Source organism: Amphiprion ocellaris, chromosome 4 (genome assembly GCF_022539595.1).
Source record: "Amphiprion ocellaris isolate individual 3 ecotype Okinawa chromosome 4, ASM2253959v1, whole genome shotgun sequence".
NCBI classification, from domain to species: Eukaryota; Metazoa; Chordata; class Actinopteri; family Pomacentridae; genus Amphiprion; species Amphiprion ocellaris.
This window is the reverse complement of record NC_072769.1, coordinates 4386029-4405644: the sequence shown is the minus strand read 5'-3', so window position 1 is coordinate 4405644 and position 19616 is coordinate 4386029. Positions and strand designations below refer to the sequence as shown.

At 40.4% G+C, this 19616-nt stretch overlaps 1 protein-coding gene and 1 long non-coding RNA gene across 3 annotated transcripts in view; one reads left to right on the top strand and one right to left on the bottom strand.

The window, feature by feature from the left end:
- Positions 1–3435: 3435 nt before the first annotated feature.
- Positions 3436–19616, top strand: part of LOC111575463 (heterogeneous nuclear ribonucleoprotein L-like) — a 47835-nt gene continuing 31654 nt past the window's right edge. Inside the window, exon 1 of one of the 2 annotated variants that reach the window (XM_055009633.1) lies at positions 3436–3680. In XM_055009633.1, coding sequence (XP_054865608.1) covers positions 3504–3680 — 177 coding nt within the window. In that variant the 5' untranslated portion in view covers positions 3436–3503. The remainder of the gene's footprint in view (positions 3681–19616) is intronic. The other variant, XM_055009632.1, reaches the window with a different exon arrangement.
- LOC129348698 (uncharacterized) lies at positions 13515–14531 on the bottom strand. Its single transcript, XR_008601343.1, has 2 exons — positions 13846–14531; positions 13515–13731 (listed from the first exon to the last, which is right to left on the bottom strand). It is a non-coding gene; the product is annotated as an uncharacterized LOC129348698 (long non-coding RNA).

Below are 19616 nucleotides of genomic sequence, written 5' to 3'. Positions count from 1 at the left end.
CAAAATGACTCAAAATTTCTATACAGTGGAAAAAAAACTTCCAGAAAATGACCAAAAAATGTCAAAGTGGCTTAAAATTTCTATAAAATGATGAAAAAATTGTCTAGAATGACTCAAAATTTGTCCAAAATGGCTCAAAATTTCCATGAATTTCTACAAAATGGCTCAAGATGTGTCCAAAATGACCAAAATTTTCCAAAATGGCTCAAAATTTGTCCAAAATGACCAAACAATGTCAAAAAATAACTCAAAGTTTCTATACAATGGCAAAAACTTCCACAAAATGACCAAGAATGTCCAAAATGGCTTAAAATTTCCATAAGATGATGAAAAAATTGTCTAGAATGACTCAAAATTTGTCCAGAATAAATCAAAATTTCTATGCAATGACTCAAAATGTGTCCAAAATTACCAAAATTGTCCAAAATGACCAAACAATGTCCAAGATGAAAAGAAATTTTTGTAAAATCTTGAGTTTTTCTGTTAAATTTGTATTCTCTTGTAAACTCCTGCTCTCTGTGCCCATTGTCTACATCTAGAGCTTGACAAAGGTATTACATCAGACCTGTCAGTCATGTGACTGCACACCTGGAGACATTGACTATAATTAGGTGCTCTCTTTGTCTGTGGGTATTCACATCCTGATGAAGGCGTAAGCCGACACGCGTTGGTGTGCTTTTTAATGTTCCTGGCCCTCCATTAAAAATCCTCATATTTGCAAACGATGAGTGCCTGGATCTTCTCTTTAATGTCCAAGATGATTTAAAATTTCCATAAAATGATGAAAAAATAATCTAGAATGACTCTAAATTTGTCCAGCATGGCTCAAAATTTCCGCAACATTTGCCCAAAATGTCTCAAAATTTGTCCAAAATTACCAAAGAATGTCCAAAATGACTTAAAATGTCTATAAAATGGCAAAAAAAATCCTCAAAATGACCAAAAAATGTCCTAAATGGCTCAAATTTTCAACAAAGTTTGTCAAAAAGGGCTCCAAACTTCTACAAATGACAAATTTGTCCAAAAATAACTCAAGATTTCTATGAAATGGATCAAAATTTTTCCGAAATGACCAATGTCCAAAATGACTCAAAATTTCTATACAATGGCAAAAAAATTCCACAAAATTACAAAAAATGTCCAAAATGGCTCAAAATTTCCATGAATTTGTACAAAATGACTCTAATGTATCATTAAATAAACCTAGTAGGTTCCTGGGTAGTTTCTAGATGGCTCCTGGTAGGTTCCTGGGTAGTTCCTAGCTGGTTCCTGGTTGGTTCCCGTGTAGTTCCTAGCTGGTTCCTGGTAGGTACCTGGGTAGTTCCTGGACAGTTTGTCGTAGGTTCCTGGGTAGTTCCTAGATGGTTCCTTGTAGGTACCTGGGTAGTTCCTAGACGGTTCCTGGTAGGTTCCTGGGTAGTTCCTAGATGGTTCCTGGTAGGTTCCTGGGTAGTTCCTAAATGGTTCCTTGAGGATTCATTAAAAATTTTTTACAGTTTTCCGGACTGACTGACCTTCAGTTCGTAAAGTAATGATGGAAAAATAAAAATATAAAACATGTTTAGAGTTATTTCACAATTGTTTGTTTGCTATATAAGTCCAAATGTCTTGCTTTGTAGTTTTGATGCCTTCAGTTTGTATCTACAATTTCAAAAGCAGTAAAAAAAAAAAAACATTGAATGAGAAGATGTGTCCAAAATTTTGACTGATAGTGTACATCCTTAGGCAGATAATGCCGTTTTAGCTGCAGATCTTTGAATGGCCACTTGGGGTGGTCATTCCTAACAGCAGAAATCAACATGTTTACAGCCAGACGCCAAACAGTTTTTGGTTTCTTGAGCTAATTTGACAGCTGGAAGGAGGTGGATGTGTTGAAAAGCATGCAGCAGGATGTAGTATTTCTGCTACATCCTGCTGCATGCTCTGCATCAGGACGTATTGACTCTCTTCCTGCGAAGCCACAGTCTACAGCATGATAGTATGAGTCACCAAATGCACCATTAACCTCTGGGTGCCAGTTCATCTTCGTAGATGTAAAAAGTACAAAAGCATTAATATGATTCAGTTTGACTGCCAACCTATCTCTTTCTACCTATTTCTTCCTTATTGTCAAAACTTAATGTGTATTAAACGTTTCAGATTTCTCACACCTTCTGATTATTTACAGGTTTACATGCAAGTATGGCAGATTTGTGAAGTAGTCTTAATAATAGTTGGGTCAATCTATAACTGAGGGATGTTTGAAGTCCATGGGATATACCCTGCATACATTTTTATTAAAAGTAAAAGAAACTCGTGTTTTCTATGTTCATTATGATCATGTCTTTACAAACTCCATAATGATTTATTATGGAAGCAATCACATATCAATAAAAAATGACTGGATATCATTAAAATGTCAACTATGATACAAAAAGTCCCGCAATTATATATCGACGTGTCCAAAATGACTCGAAATCTGTCCAAAATGACAAGAAAACTGTCCAAAATTACTCAAAAATTGTCCGAAATGACTGGAAAGTGATCCATAATTACAAAAAATTTGTCTAGAATGACAGGAAAATTGTCCAAAATGACTCAAAAATTGTCCAAAATGACAAGAAAATTGTTCAAGATGACTCAAAAATTGTTCAAAATGACTTGAAAATGATCCATAATTTCAGAAAATTTTCCAGAATGACACCAAAATTTGTCCTAAATGACTCAAAAATTATCCCAAAGATACAAAAATGATCCAGAATGACAAGATCCAAGGTGACATAAAACCTGTTGAAAATGACTCAAAAAATGTCCAAAATGACCCAAAATGTGTCCAAAATGACACAAAAATTGTCCAGAATGACTTGAAATGTGTCCAAAATGACTCAAAACTTGTCCAAAATGACTCCAAAATTGTCCAAAATGACTCAAAATTTGTCCAAAATGATTCAAAATGTGTCCAAAATGACAAGAAAATTGACCAAAATGACTCAAAAATTGTCCAAAATGATTGGAAAATTATCCATAATTAAAGAAAATTTTCCAGAATGACACGAAATTTGTCCTAAATGACTCAAAAAATTATCCCAAAGAAACAAAAATTATCCAGAATGACGAGTAAAGATCCAAGCTGACATAAAATTTGTTGAAAATGACAAGCAAATTGTCAAAAATGACTTGAAAATTGTCCAAAATGACTCAAAAATAGTCAAAAATGACTCAAAAATGATCCATAATTACAGAAAATTTTCCAAAAATGGCATGAAATTTGTCCTAAATGACTCAAAAATAACATTTTATGTATAATTATTATATTGACCCACATAGAAAATGAGGTTTTGTCTGTTTTTAACACGTGGTTGGGACTACAATGGTCCTTGGTAATGAGAAGGTTGGTCTAGACTTGGAAATCGTAGCAGAGTGAGACCTCTCTAGTATTGGCCTATCTTTGGAGAGCGAGAGAGAGGGTTCAGGTCTAGAAGGTGTCATCTCCTCATCCTGTTTAGATCAGAGCTGAGTCTGTAATGGAGGAGAGAGGAGACCGAGCAGCACCGGGAGGAGGAAACCACCGGGCGGCAAAGCGGCTCCGCACCGAGCAGGACACCGGCGTGAGGGAGCTGGAGGACGGGGAGGAGGAGGAGGAGGACCCGGCGGGGAGCGGAGGAGACACCGAGAGCAGGAGGCGGAGGAGTGGAGGGAAGGTCGGTTCATGTCTACTCAGAGATATTTAGAGTTCATGTGTGGATGAAGAAACAGCTGTAAATGTTAAATGTGGGTTTATTTTTTCTATCTTTAGTCAGTGGAATGACTTCACTGTGAAACAGATGGCTTTAGGATGTTGTAGTGAGTCATTATCAGACTGACTGCATGCATCAGGAAGATGTGAGCAGTCAGGAAGCTTCTGCTGGTGCTCTTTGGTTTGTTCTACTGAGAGATTTTAGAGTTCCAAGATACAGAAGTGAAGTACAGTTTAATGTGAAATGGTTTAAAATTGGACTGATATTTACTCCTGTGTAAAATATGAAACTAACAGTTTAAACCAGTGGTGTCCAACTCATTTTAGTTCAGGTTCCACATTCAGCCCAGTTTGATCTCCAGTGGACCGGACCAGTTTTACTATATGATCAAAACGACAAAAGTCAGATAAAAAAAGACAAAAAACCAACAAAAACATGACAAAACACTGCGAAAATGAGACAAAATGTCAGAAAATGAGAGAAATGACAAAATAAAACAAAAAGAGATGGAAAAATTAGACAAGTTATAAAGCGACAAAAAATGGACAAATGACAAAAACAAGACAAAACAGAAAATGGCACACAAAACAAGACAAAAACCACAAGCGAGAAGGAAAGGAAACACGAAACAACAAAAACATGAGACAAACAACAAAAGTCAGACAAAAAACAAGAAAAACAAGACAAAATATTACAAAAATGAGATACAAAACGACAATAAATTTGACAAACGACACGAAAAAACAAAAAGGTGACAAAAAATTAGACAAACAAGTTACAAAGCAACAAAAAAATGGACAAACTCTGGACTTCTCTAGAATTTTTATACTTTGAGGGCAGGATTGGACCCTCTGGAGGACCGCTTTTGGCCTGCAGGCCGCATGTTGGACACCCCTGGTTAAAATAGGTACAACAGTCGGAACTGACTGCAACAGAAGCATCAACTCTTTGGTTTAGGATATTGTATTTACAGATGTTCTGTCGTTCTTCAGAGACTATTTTCTGAGCTGCTTATTCCAAATTCAAATTTAATTTTCCGAGAGTGATACATGGTTATAATGAGACAAAAACATAAACTACAGGTAGGAGTCATTTCTTCCATGTACCAGTATCATATGAAGTATAGGCAGTCATTTAAGTTAATTCAAAATTATTCCTAGAAAAGGAAAGGATGTTACTATAGTTACCTGATCTTAACCAATCAGCCTGAATTAACCTTAATTGGAACTGTAGAAGACAACTTACATAATTTACATGCTGAAAACAAATGTACACCTCCCCACTAATAACTCTTTCTATAGGAAAAAACAAGCAAAGACAAATACACAATAATTATTAAATAAGCATGAGAAGATGCATTCAGTGGGGTCTGATGTATATTACCTTTTCTCACACAGTTTTATTTGATTATTGACTTATATTACCTGTGATCTTTGCATATGGTGAGATATGAATTGTGCAATAATGCAGTTATGGCGAATTTGACAGTTTCACAAGTAAGTGATAAAGCTGCCCGTGTGAAAATGCTCTCACATATTAATGTACTTATAAACCCAGTGTACATTTTAGTACCACTTAAGTTTGATCACCTGAGATGGTGCCAATATCTGGTCTGGTCCATGGACTAATTTACCCGGCTTTTTTGTGTTCTTTTGTAAAGTTTCATCATGAAAATTTTCTATGGCGGTTGACATTATGAACCGTCTGACCTGTCGCAGAAACTCTGATTTCCATTGATTATCTCAATGTAATGCTCTGTCTGTGGTATTATTTTAGGAGAGCGATCACTGCAGCTCTGATTAGTGTTACTGTGGCTCGTTTTTTACCTTCTGATTATGACTGTGTTTCCACAGATTTTTAGTTGATTTTCCCTTGAAACCTTGTAGTCTGATCCTTATTTCCTCGGGTGATGCTTTTCCATGTGGAACCATGATGCAGACATGCAGATAGACATTTAATGGCCTTTGTAAAGTCTATATTGCCAGCTGTTCACAAGAGGAAATCCACTACTTTTCAACTTAGAAATAATGCCATTATTAACAGGTTAGATTGAAGTGTTGTTGCACAGGGGTGTACTTACTTCTGTTAAAGCTTCTTCAGTTCTCAACTGGAAAACCATCGTGGATGAGAGGCAAAAGGCCTTTAAAAACTAAAAGGAGAGGTCTAGTTGCCCTCTAGTAAAGCTCTCAGGTGGTCTGGATGACTGAAAGTCTACACAGATATATTAATATAAATCATGTTATGAAGAGGATGTCTGGTGTATATGTAATTTCACAACTTCTTTTCATTTAGCGTTTTCCTCTTGTTGGGTGTTTCTTCTTTCTCATGAAATGTCCTTGTGAAGTGCGAAAGTCAAACAGATCGAAAGTGTCAGGTCACCCAGAGAGTTCTTGTGTACTTGGTGAAGTCCTTCAGGTACTGAATTCCCTGATTTATGTCATCACTTGCTTTTGCTGGAGCCTCGGAAAGACTTGAGATGATCCACCGCACTCCAGAGTTCCACAACTCAACCAGGGAGAATTCAGTCTAAGGAATGGTTGGCAGCTGAGCCTCCACGCCAAAGTCTTTCATCCATTTCTCTAAGGCCGGTGGTGTTGCTGCTTTGGCCTTCTCCAGGGCCTGTGAGCCCTGCTCACTGCTTCCCAACGGAGCTAATGTGCTTATGTTGTAGTGTGTATAGTGTCACCACTACCAGTTGCTGGTGTGTAGGTTCAGAAATCAAACTCTAAACCCACTAAGTAACACAGTTTTGCATTCTTGATAGGGAATGGCATCTTCTCAAATCCATTTGTACAAACTCAACCCTGAATCCAATATTAGAGTGGACAGCAGGAACATCTGCAGCAACAGAGATTACAGCAGGACATGTCAGTTGAATGAATGTTATGCTCATTAACAGTGGCAGATTAGGATGGTCATCGGCCCCAAGGCTACACTATGTGGTGTGGAAATGTGTGCTTAAAATATCACACAACACACATGCATGTTTTAGAAGCATCCTGGCAACACAGACAGTTTTACTATAAATACCAATGCTATAGAAAACACAGATAACAGCTGTTAGCTTTCTAAACATCTGCAGCAGTACACAACACCCTGTTGAAGTAAAATCACAACATCCTTACAGAAACACGAACTGTAATTCAAGCTGCAAGCAGCGTTGAACGGGTCCTCGCATCCTTGCTGGTCAGCGAATCCAAGCATGTCCACCAGGTGGCGCTGTGACCGAGAGTGTATTCCGGCCTGTGTGATGTGGTGAGAGTCGGACTCTGATCACACATGTAAAGTTTCAGGCAGATTGGAGCATGCAGAGGCTAGTTAGACAGCACTTCCTGTTTCACATCTAAAATGGCCGCATTCTGCTGGTCGCCATTTCCACGCCCTCAGACTTTTGCAGAACATTTTCAGAAATCTCTTGATCACCCATGCCTGGAGTACATCCTTGCCAAATGTGAGCTCTGTCTGGGTTACCCTGTTTGAGTTTGGTCCACGCATCCCCGCATATATTAATTACTACTTTATATACACCACCGTTGAAAAGTTTGGGGTCACTTATTCTAGCTGGAAACAGCTTATTTTTAATGGAATATCTCCATAGAGGTACAGAGGAACATTTCCAGCAACCATCACTCCTGTGTTCTAATGCTACATTGTGTTAGCTAATGGTGTTGAAAGGTTCATTGATGATTAGAAAACCCTTGTGCAGTTATGTTAGCACATGGATAAAAGTTTTCATGGAAAACATGGAATTGCCTGGGTGACCCCAAACTTTTGAACAGTAGTGTTTTGTGGCTGATTTTTGTCATTTTTTTCTTTTTTGTCATTTTGTGGCTGATTTTTGTCATTTTTTTTCTTTTTTGTCATTTTGTGGCTGCTTTTTGTCATTTTTTTCTTTTTTGTCGTTTTGTGGCTGATTTTTGTCATTTTTTTTATCGTGGGAGTTTTCATGGAAAACATGGAATTGTCTGGGTGACCCCAAACCTTTGAATGGTAGTGTATATGTATATAAATTAGTAATTTGACAGGAATGCAGGCATTACAGCAACATAGTTTGAAATATCTCTTGATTTCTTAAATTATCTGGTTCTAGCTTTAAGAAATTTCAAATTTTGGGATGATAATGAAGCAAAAATTCTCTGCTTTCAGTTCATATCGGCATGTCACATCAGACTGTCTTGTATGCACACAACACTCACAAAATCGGAATACTCTAAATACTGATTACATTTTTAAGGAGGTCAGTTTAGAGAATGCTTAGTGAGGTTCAAAGTGCTTTTCAGGAGGAATTTCACAGGGCAGATGGTTGCTTTTTTCTGTAGGTCGTTGCAGGACTATTGTCTTCCATACTGGTGCTTGAAAGTTTAAATAGCGTATGCGATTTCTGTGGAAATACTCAACTCTACCCTGAGCCTGTGCTCTGTAAGACAATATGGCATCTCAGTGAGATTGTGGCAGTGACATTAAATGCGATTCCACAAGCATCTACTCGGCGCGGTACGGTTCGCCACTATTGTATTTGACTCGGCTCGTCTCGGTTTAGTTGTTTTTCCATATAGCCTCATCGTGGGTGGAGTCGTCATAGCGCAGCGAGCCGAAAGTCCCTTAACGTCATTTGTGTGCAACGCTGGCAGGCTGAAGCGACGGTGGTGTTGCCTCTTGAAAAGAAATGACTGTGACACCCAGCTGGTGAAGTCGATGGTGCTGACTTGCTGTGCTCTGCATAATCTGTGTGAAGATCATGGGGAAGCTTATGAGACTTCATGGGATTTACCTGAAGCAGCAGCACATGAGCCTGCAGTGGCACAAGGTGTAGAGGAGGAGGACAGAGATGTACAGGATGCACTGATGCACTACGTGTCATGCAACAGATAAAATTACTGCTATATTTATGCTTTGTGGTCCCTGGACTGCTATTGTTTTGTTGAATTTTGAGAATAAACTTTTATACATTTGCAAATGTTTCTACGCTGTCGTTTTATTTGTGAAGGTTTGCAAGATTAAATTTGTTTGCTAAATCAGTATTGCTTTGGTGTAATTCAGTGACTAGAATTTTGAACCACAAAGTAGTTTGTGTTAAAACATGTTAAATCTCATTAAACACGTGCATTTTTAGAAAATGCAGATGCTAGTTCAGGGTTTCTGCAGAAATCAGCCAGCCAAATTCAATGCTTTTTAATGCACATATCAAATGAATCGCAGTGTATAATTACATATTATACCATTATTGAATATATTTTTTCAAAACTGCAGAATTTTTAATGCCACAGAGTCACATCTAATGATTTTTAATGCCATTTAAGGTCTTAATTTTCACAAAAATCAATTTAATGACTATTAAAGCTTATTAATGCCCTGCAGTAACCCTGTAGTAGCACACAGATGTCTTTGTTTTCAGACTGTTGACTCTTTTCCCACCAGTGTCTAACTGACAAAATGAAAAGTTATGATGCAATCACATAGGTCTCAAAAATGTTTATTATCAAAATCCACACTATTTACAATTTAAACTTTATAAAAAAGATTTGTACAATTAACAGTCTGTGGGTGACGGCTTGCTCACACCCGTCCGCTGCCCATTCGGTCCACCAGCCTCTCCAGTATGGAGGACTAAAAGTGCCAAAATTAAATAAATAAATAAATACATCATTAAATAATTAATTAAATATGTCATTAATTAATTAAAATTGGAATTAAATATTTCATTAATTAATTAAAATTGGAATTAAATATGTCATTAATTAATTAAAATTATAATTAAATACTTAAATGTGTTATTAAATAAATATATCATTAAATAATTAAATATGTCATTAATTAGTTAAAATTGGAATTAAATATGTCATTAATTAATTAAAATTGGAATTAAATACATAAATGTGTTATTAAATATGTCATTAATTTATTAAAATAACAATTATTTTAAGTAAAAAACATATTTCATTATTTCACTATTTAATTAATTATTTCATGGTCCTTGCGTTGCAGTGGATCATGAATTTATTTTATCTGTCAACCTCGCCCGTCAAAGTCCGTGTGCGGGACTAACGTGAATCTAGTCTAATCCACTGCTTTTGTCTGCCTTGAAACCGGAAGTAGAAGTCTCTCTAAACATGGAGGCTGTGTAGAGGGAGAGTCGCTGTGAACTTTCTAGAGAGTTGGTGAGAGATATTTTAGACCTTGCAGAGTATGTGGAAGCAGGACCTGCTGACCGCGAGCATGTAGCGTGTAAAGCAGAGGAATTTATTGAAGTTGTTGAAGTTATTTCCGCACTTTCCGACCAAGATGTTGACCGTAGCGTGACTGCAAATTTAGAGGAAGTACTCCGCCGGTTTTTTGGTACCAGGGTGCAACAGGAGCACACACAGGGACCAGGGCGTTTGGCATACCGAGGAAAGTTCTGGAACATCACGTTCTTTGTGGATTACCAGCCTGTCAAATTGCAGCGATGCTCGGAGTGTCGAGCGCTTTTCCTTTAGGACCTACTCGGCGCGGCACGGCTCCGCTCGTCTTTGTTTAGCCGCGATTCTACAAGCATCTACTCGGCACGGTACGGCTGGTCTCATCTTTGTTAGCGAGCGTTTCCATACGGACTAATTTTCAGCACCTTCTCGGCTGAGGTTCCCAGCGAGCTGAGATGAGCCGATAATGTGGCGTTTACATAGTACAGCCCACTGATTGGGCAGGGAGTGACGACACAGAGCAACTCCAGCACGAAAACAAAATCCTGCATTAAAAAATGACTGTAAACAGCGACGGTGTGCATTGCTCTTCACGAAACTCTCTGTTCTTCATAATTTTAATGTGACAGCCAGACCTGTACCGTGGGTGAATGAAGAGGTCGAGACTTTGTCTTTGGTGGCGGACCAAAGAATACAGAGAGAGCTGGACGGAGAAAGTTTATCAGGAGGTCTCTGAGCGGATGGCCGCTCACATATACAGTAGACTGTATATAAAGAGGACAGAAGCAGTGTAGGGAGAAGCTGAAAAAGCTCAAAAGTGACTATCGGTCCACCCAGGACCACAACGGCCGGCGTGGGTCAACCAGGAGGTGTTGGAAGAGGTTTCATGAACGCTATTTACTGGCACCGCACCGCCAGCAACAGGAGGGAGACTCAGCCGCTGCATTGTTGGAGACGTTCGAGGGCGGTGAGTGTTTTGTGACTTCAAGAAACTTATACATCATTTATTCCATTGGTGGCAAGCTTCTTTTAAGCAAACAAGTATTTTTAGAAAGTAACGTCGTTGTCTCCTATAGCAGACAATAGGATAGCTAGTTAGCCATCGGCGCTAGCTAGTTAGCCATCGGCGCTATCTAGTTAGCCATCGGCGCTAGCTAGTTAGCCATCGGCGCTAGCTAGTTAGCCATCGGCGCTAACTCCGTGCTCTGCTTGTATTTCGTGCTGCTGTTTCTAACGTTTAGCTCTCAGAAGCTAATACTTCAGTCAGCATGCCGTGTTTTTCTTGTACTTAGAGTGAGTGTTTATTTCTGTTCAAGAATCCCTTTCCACATGCGAAGCCTACTCCACCTCCGTCGCGGAGCCCCCGGCTGCCCTGTCTCCTCTCCACCAGCTGCAGCGGCTCCTCTCCAGCACCAGCACCAGCTCGGACACCGACACCAGCACGTCACAGCAACGTCTTATCACTGGTAAGACACGGTAAACAGAGAGCATGGTTGATTTTCGCATTATTATTATTACTACAGGTGTAAATGCCTGCAAGCATGATCAGAACAGTGAGACCAACGAACAAGAATTCAGGCAGGTGTAAATGCAAACTGTGCAGCAGCCAGCTCAGGAACGCCTGATGAAAGCTACATGTAGCTGCAGTGACACATAAACAGAACACATGCAGCTGCATTTATTTTCCATTGACTTAACAAGTAAGTCACTCTAATTAATTTACGTTCTGGTGCAGTGTAGTATTGCAACCATTCTTCCTATAGTCACTAGGTAGCTGTGAAACTGAATGAAAATATACATAAAAATGAGAAAACACAGCTGTTCTTACCAACTCCAAAATGTGCACAGGATGAAATGAAGTTCACACCACGTCGTTTTTGTTTGTGGTGGAGGAGTTACTGCTTGTGCTTTGGTTAAAGCGAAGAGTGCCAGAAGTTTATTAAAGTATCAAAGACATGATCATGATTGAAAATGGATGGACGGGTGGCTAAACACATCACATCATAGCTGTGGAGTCCTTCCAGGTCCTGGGGACTACAATCTCTCAGGACCTCCTGAAAAAGGCTCAGCAGAGGATGTATTTCCTACAACAGCTGAGGAGACATGGCCTGCCACAGGAGCTGTTGATCTAGTTCTACACTGCAGTCATCCGATCTGTCCTGTGCACCTCTGGATCAACCACACAGCAGGACAGAAACAGACTACAGCCCATAGTACAGACGGCAGAAAACATCATCAGAGACCCCACTCACCCTGGACATTTGGACTACAGTGCCCTGTACACAAAAATCACCACTACTGTGTTTATAGCAATTACCATTTTGCTAATGTGTTCATACATTCCAGTCTAGCTGTACATTTCTGTTTATATTGTGTTCTATTTTACTATTATTTCTTTTTCCTCCCTGTTCCTCTTTCTATTGTTTATTTTTTATTATTCTCTTCCATATTCCTAGGATGACACCAACAGCCGAAACCAAATTCCGTGTATATTGTGTACTTACTTGGCCAATAAAGCTGACTCTGATCACTTTTCTGTCTTTGGTCTAGGCAAGAGGAAAGGGGGCCACAGAAAATTGGACCTTCCTAGCGTACTTGTGGAGATGCAGGCTGAGGAGGAGTGGAGTCATGCCCAGCATGATGAGAACATCTGGTTGCTCCTCAGCGAGGCAAGAGAGAATGAAGCGGCCTTGCAGCGGGAGGAGATGGTCCAGAATACTGCCTTCAACCAGTCATTCCTGGGTGTGCTGGGGCAGCTGGGGTAGCTGGGTAGGCAGTGGGCAGCCGGCGAGTGTGAGCGAGTCCACCTCCCATAGACTTGAGATTTACAAATGCTGGTCATATAATTAGAATATCATGAAAAAGCTCGTCTTTTGGACAACTGTCAGGTCAGCAGTCTTCCCCATGATTGTGTAGCCTACAGAACTAGACTGAGAGACCATTTAAAGGCCTTTGCAGGTGTTTTGAGTTAATTAGCTGATTAGAGGTGTCTTCAATATTGAACCTTTCTACAATATTCTAATTTTCAGAGATACCAAATTTGAGATTTTTGTTAGTATTCAGGTATAATCATCAAAGAGAAATAAACATTTGAAATATATCAGTCTCTGTGTAATGAATGAGTATAATATACAAGTTTCACTTTTTGAATGGAATTACTGAAATAATGAACAACTTTTTTCATGATATTCTAATTATATGACCAGCATCTGTAGTTGTATATAGTTTTACTTTTAGCCCTCCACTGTAGGACAAGCCCACCACAGTTTGTACTTTGCACATTGTAAATAGTTTTGATTTTGCTGCTGACTAATAAACTATTTTGTGACTTATGTGATTGCATCACAACTTCTCATTTTGTCTGTTAAGACACTGGTAGGAAAAGAGTCAACAGTCTGAACCAAACAATTCTATATTCCCTAATAATGTATTTGTGTTTAATGGGATTTAACATGTTTTAACACAAACTCCTTTATGGTTCATAATTCCGGTGACTGAATTACACCAAAGCCATACTGATTTATCAAACTGGAATTTTCTTAAAACAGCTGTTTTAATGTTTTGGCGTTTAATTTTTTATTTAATCTTGCTAACCTTCACAAACAAACAATAGCACAGACACATCTACAAAAGTTTATTGTCAGAATTGCATTAAAGAAAACAATAGCGGTCCGGGGACAGAAAAACAGAAGTATAACAAGAAGAATAACTTTGCATGACACGTAGTGCATCAGTGCATCCTGTACATCTCTGCCCTCCTCCTCTACACCTTGTGCCACTGCAGGCTCATGTGCTGCTGCTTCAGGTAAATCCCATGAAGTCTCATCAGAGAGCATCTGAAACACATACACAGCATACATATTTTAATACCTAATAGCGATAAACTGCAGCCATTACAGGGTCGTTCACAGGACTGATACACGATAGCTAGCGAACTAGCATTAGCTTACCCTCATATGTCGTCTAGTTCATATCCTCTTGTCTTCGGCTTGATACTGCTGTATCGCCTCCCAAACTCTCCTGTGTGTCTCCTGAATGTTTCGACTCGCCGCTCTCAGCTTTCTCCGACTCTTCTATTACTCTGAATCTGACAGAAAGCCACAGACCGAGCAGCAGGTGTACTATCGTCTCCATGTACATTGTTGCATTGCGTTTGTGTCGCACAGAAATGACGGTAAGGGACTTTCGGGCCACCGTGCTATGACGACTCAACCCACGATGAGGTGGTTCTCAGTGTAATGGAAAAACAACTAAACCGAGACGAGCCGTGGCGCGCCGAGTAGATGCTAAAGGAAATGCTAAAAGAAAATTTGTCTTGCACCGCATGTATCAACATTTGGGAAAGAGGACCGAGTCTTTAGCGGTTGCTAATAAAGTTTTGTTTTATTGAGTATCCAAACCAACGTAGAGGTGAATAGCGCCACCCAGTGTATCGGAATGTGTTCACAAGCTCTGCGTCAATCCATTATCTGGAATCGATTTGCCTTGACTTGATGTGCAGGGTAACCAATCAGGTGTTAGGATCCGCCCACCGACTTTGACGGGCGAGGTTGACAGATAAAATAAATTCATGATCCACTGCAACACAAGGACCATGAAATAATTAATTAAATAGTGAAATAATGAAATATGTTTTTTACTTGAAATGAATTGGTATTTTAATGAATTAATGACATATTTAATAACACATTTATGTATTTAATTCCAATTTTAATTAATTAATGACATATTTAATTCCAATTTTAATTAATTAATGACATTTAATTATTTAATGATATATTTATTTAATAACACATTTAAGTATTTAATTCCAATTTTAATTAATTAATGAAATATTTAATTCCAATTTTAATTAATTAATGAGATATTTAATTCCAATTTTAATTAATTAATGACATATTTAATTAATTATTTAATGATGTATTTATTTATTTAATTTTGGCACTTTTAGTCCTCCATACTCCAGCACACCCAGGAATGCCTGGTTAAAGGCAGCAGTCTGGGCCATCTCGACCCTCCGCAGTGCCTCTTCCTGTGCCGCTTCACGTGCCCGCAACGCCGCTTCCTGCTCCCGTGCCTCGCGGGCGTCGTTGAGGAGCAACTGGATGTTCTTGTCGTGCTGCTCAACATTCTGTGCCTGGTGCTGTTCGTCTGCAGACTGCATTTGGGCCAGCATGCTGGCAAGATCAGAGCTGTGGCTCCTTTTCCTCTTGCCTAAACCAAAGACAGAAAAGTGATATGTTTAGCCACCCATTCATCCATTTTCAGTCATGATGTCTTTACATTTACCTGAGTACACTTTGGGGACTCTTTACTTTAACGAAAGTACAAAACACTTGTTACCTCCTCCACCACAACTAACATGGTGTGAAACTTCATTTCATCATATGCACATTTTGTAGTTGCTAAGAACAGCTGTGGTTTCTTATTTCTATGTATACTTTAATCCAGTCATGGATTAAAGTATACTGTATAATGGTTTCAGATCCTACACACTGCACCAGAAAGTCAATGGAAAAAAATGCAGCTGCATGTGTTCTGCTTATGTGCCACTGTGGCTACATGTAGGTTTCATCTGGCGCACACACTACTTCTTATAATTACACTTGTTACTACTGCAGGCATTTACACCTGCAATAATAACAATGCAAAAATCAACTATGGTCTCTGTTTAGTGTTTCTTACCAGTGACAGGACGTTGCTGTGTGCTGGAGGTCGATGTCGACGGTGTCGGTGTCCGCGGTGGTGCCAGACAGGCTGCTGCTAGTGAGGAAGAAGCTGCTGCTAGTGCAGGAGAAGCCACTGCTAGTGCAGGGGAAGCCACTGCTAGTGCAGGAGAAGCCACTGCTAGTGCAGGAGAAGCCACTGCTAGTGCAGGAGAAGCCACTGCTAGTGCAGGGGAAGCCACTGCTAGTGCAGGGGAAGCCACTGCTAGTGCAGGAGAAGCCACTGCTAGTTCAGGAGAAGCCACTGCTAGTGCAGGAGAAGCCACTGCTAGTTCAGGAGAAGCCACTGCTAGTTCAGGAGAAGCCACTGCTAGTGCAGGAGAAGCCACTGCTAGTGCAGGGGAAGCCACTGCTAGTGCAGGAGAAGCCACTGCTAGTGCAGGGGAAGCCACTGCTAGTGCAGGAGAAGCCACTGCTAGTTCAGGAGAAGCCACTGCTAGTTCAGGAGAAGCCGCGGGTGCCGGAGAGAAGGGAGGGGAGCTTTGGGGCTCCGCGGAGGTGGAGTAGACCCTGCACGTTGAGAGGGATTTCTGAACAAAAAGAAACACACACCTTAAGTACACGAAAAGCACGAAATCTTAACATGTGAAAAAAATAAACCAATGAGACCACTAGCTTACGGTGTTAACATGCTGACTGACGTATTCGCTTCTGCAAACACAGAAGGCTGTGTAGGACACAGCAAACGCAAAATACAAGCAGAGCATGGAACTAGCGCTGATGGCTAACTAGTTGGCTGATGGCTAACGAGCTAGCCTATTGTCTGCTACGGGAGATAACGACGTTACTTTCTAAATATTCTTTTTGTTTAAAGTGAGCTTATCACCAATGGGATAAATAATGTAAAAGTTTCTTGAAGTCACAAAAAAACTCACCATTCTCAAATGTCTCCAGTATTGCAGCGGCAGAGTCTAGGCTACTCTCCCTCCCATTGTTTGCCGGTTGGTGTCCATAAATGGCGTCCATTTTGTCTAACCACTTCCAACACCAGGGGTTTGACCCACTCCGGCCGTTGTGGTCCTTGATGGACCGATAGTCACTTTTTAACTTTTTAAATTTCTCCCTAAACTGCTTTAAAGACCTGTTGTATCCACAGGTGGCCATCCGCTCGGAGATCTCCTGAAAAATCTTCTGGTTCCGAGTGGCACCATCCAGCTCCCTCTGTATCCTCTGGTCAGCCACCACAGACAGAAACGTCTGGACCTCCTGGTTAGACCATGGCACGTTTTTGTTCTCCATATTCGTTCTTACAATAAAAAGCCGTGTCTAGAACAGAGAGCGTACCGTCGCTGTTGCCAGTTGTTTTAAAAAGGCCGGGTTTGGTTTCCGTGCAGGAGTCGCTTTTGTGTGTCGTCACTCCCTGTCCAATCAGTGGCCTGCACTCCTGTCCAATCAGTGGCCTGCATTCCTGTCCAATCAGTGGCCTGCACTATGTAGACATCACATCTCGGCTCACTTCATCTCGCTTGGAACCTCAGCCAAGAAGTTACAGAAAATTGTGCCTGGTACCATGCACTAATCCATATGGAAACGCTCGCAAACAAAGACGAGCCAAGCCGTACCGCGCTGAGTAGATGCTTGTGGAACCGCGGCTTAAGTGCCTGCACTCAGCAGGAAGTCAGGCCATCTGTCTAGCTGGTGAACAGAACTGTGTTATTTCCTCTGCAGGAGCAGCATCAGTCTGAGGGACTCTGTGATCTTGTTAGTACCCCGGCTGGTTCAACCTGAGTCTGAGAGGGTAAAAGTGATCAATGCAGACCTTAGACATCAAACAACATCATCCCAGAAACTAACTCAGAGGTAAATTAAAGTCAGATACTCATGTAGCAACATCAGCTTTACCTGGAAACGTTTTCCACCATTTAATATGAACAAAAAACATGACTGTGGACACTACTTGCAGTTCATTTTGTGTTTTTAGAGCCTGCGTGACTCTATGAATGGAAGCGTCAGTTTGTTATTTAGTCCACCTTGTATGGAGATATCCTTTTTGTTCATGCTGCTGACATACATCATCTTCAGTTGAGCTAATAACCACAACAACAGATCACACTAAAGACCGACTTATGTGAGGAACTGATTGTTTGTCATATAAACTGTTGGTGCTTCATAAATGGAATGAGCTGCAACATAGCTTGAGGCTAAAGAAACTTATTCTTCTAAGAAACCTTAAAACTTTAGTACTTGGAGCTGTTTCATTAATGTGGTTCTGTATGATGGTTGTGGCAGGACCTCGGGTTTGCCAATTTCAAAGAATTTGAACTCCCGGCAAGCCAGGTGGGCCTTGTTTTTTGGTCAATTCAACTTTTTCTTGGCTCTAGGAACATCAAGCCTGACGCCCTGTCCCGGCAGTTCTCCACAGAAGAGTCTCTCAAAGAGCCTGAGGCCATCCTACCATCCTCCCAGTTTGTAGCAGCTCTCACCTGTCAGATTGAATCCGAGGTCCGACAAGTCCAGGCACTCCAACTGAACCCCGGCAACAGCCCCGCTAACATTTTGTTCATGCCTGACTCTGTCCGATCCCCAGTTCTGCAGTGGGCTCACTACAGCCGGCAAACCTGCCAAACTCTGTCAGTCTTTCGTCAGCAGTTTTGGTGGCCAACCCTTGCCAAGGACACTCCTGAATTCATTGCAGCCTGCTCCATCTGTGCCCAAAACACACCCTCCAACCAACCCAATACAGGCCTCCTTCACCCACTGCCCATTCTCAGATGACCGTGGTCCCATGTAGTGCAGAACTGTGTCAACGGCATTCCCCCCTCAAATGGTAACACCATCATCCTCACGGTAGTTCTGAAAAGCTGCACAATCTGTAGGCCTGCCCAAGCTTCCATCCGCTTCCAACAACACTCAATGACCAAATTAGTTTCTAACAAATCGTTTGTGTTTTTTGTGATGACTCAGAATGCTCTTTCTTTTAAATGTTTCAGACATCTTTAATGATGTTTTTGTTGTTAAGTCTCCATGGATGCTGTTTTGGTGTAAGACTTTTATGGGTCCTTCAGTAGGTTTGGTTTCTGACAGCAGTTACACTTTGATACCTACCTGCCTTACCTATCTATCTATCATCCATCTATCTATCTATCTATCTATCTATCTATCTATCTATCTATCTATCTATCTATCTATCTATCTATCTATCTATCTATCTATCTATCTATCTATCTATCTATCTATCTCTCCACCCATCCACCCATCCATCCATCCATCCATCCATCCATCCATCCATCCATCCATCCAGTGCTGGTACAAAACATCCAGAATTCCTTTAAAACATGCAGGTGCTTTTAGCAGCTTCTACCTTATAGTCTGCACTAGGTGTTGCTTTCATTGCTTAAAATAGTCAGTGTATTTATCTATTACTTTAAGTTGTTCCTTCACAATGCAAAAAAAACACAAAGAGATTGCACGTGCAGATGATGCACACGCCAAACAGTAAAATTAAATGAATACAAGCGGCAGTCTTCTGAAGAACCTTCATCTAACTGATATTCAGAACATGCATTTTCACATGAGTATAGGCTGACACTTCTGACTGCATATGCAATGCTTTTCCTGTTGGTCTGACAGAGAGGTGGTCTGACATCAGATTGAAGCTGTTTGTGAACAGACCACTTCCTGGCAACAGACACAGAACTCTCGTCCACATTTCAAGTGCTCTTAGAGAGAACAGTCAGTACAAGATTGATTTAAATATTGGAAGCACTTTCAAGTCCAGTTCTATAAACTAGATGGTCCATTTGAATCAAACTCAGGTCAGTGGTGTTTTACCAACTGTACCTCCTCCACATGATTTGCTCTGTAAGCAGTGACTATAGAGTGACAGTGTAGCTCTCTCCACACTTCAGCTGACTTCAAAGCACCTTTGATCATATGGTTTTTATCATTATAGTAGATACTGCAGATCAAACAGTCAAGGTGGAAAACCAGCATGTGTATAGAAACCTTTTGTGAATTCAATGATTGAGTTCCAAATGAATCATTCATATAGTAAG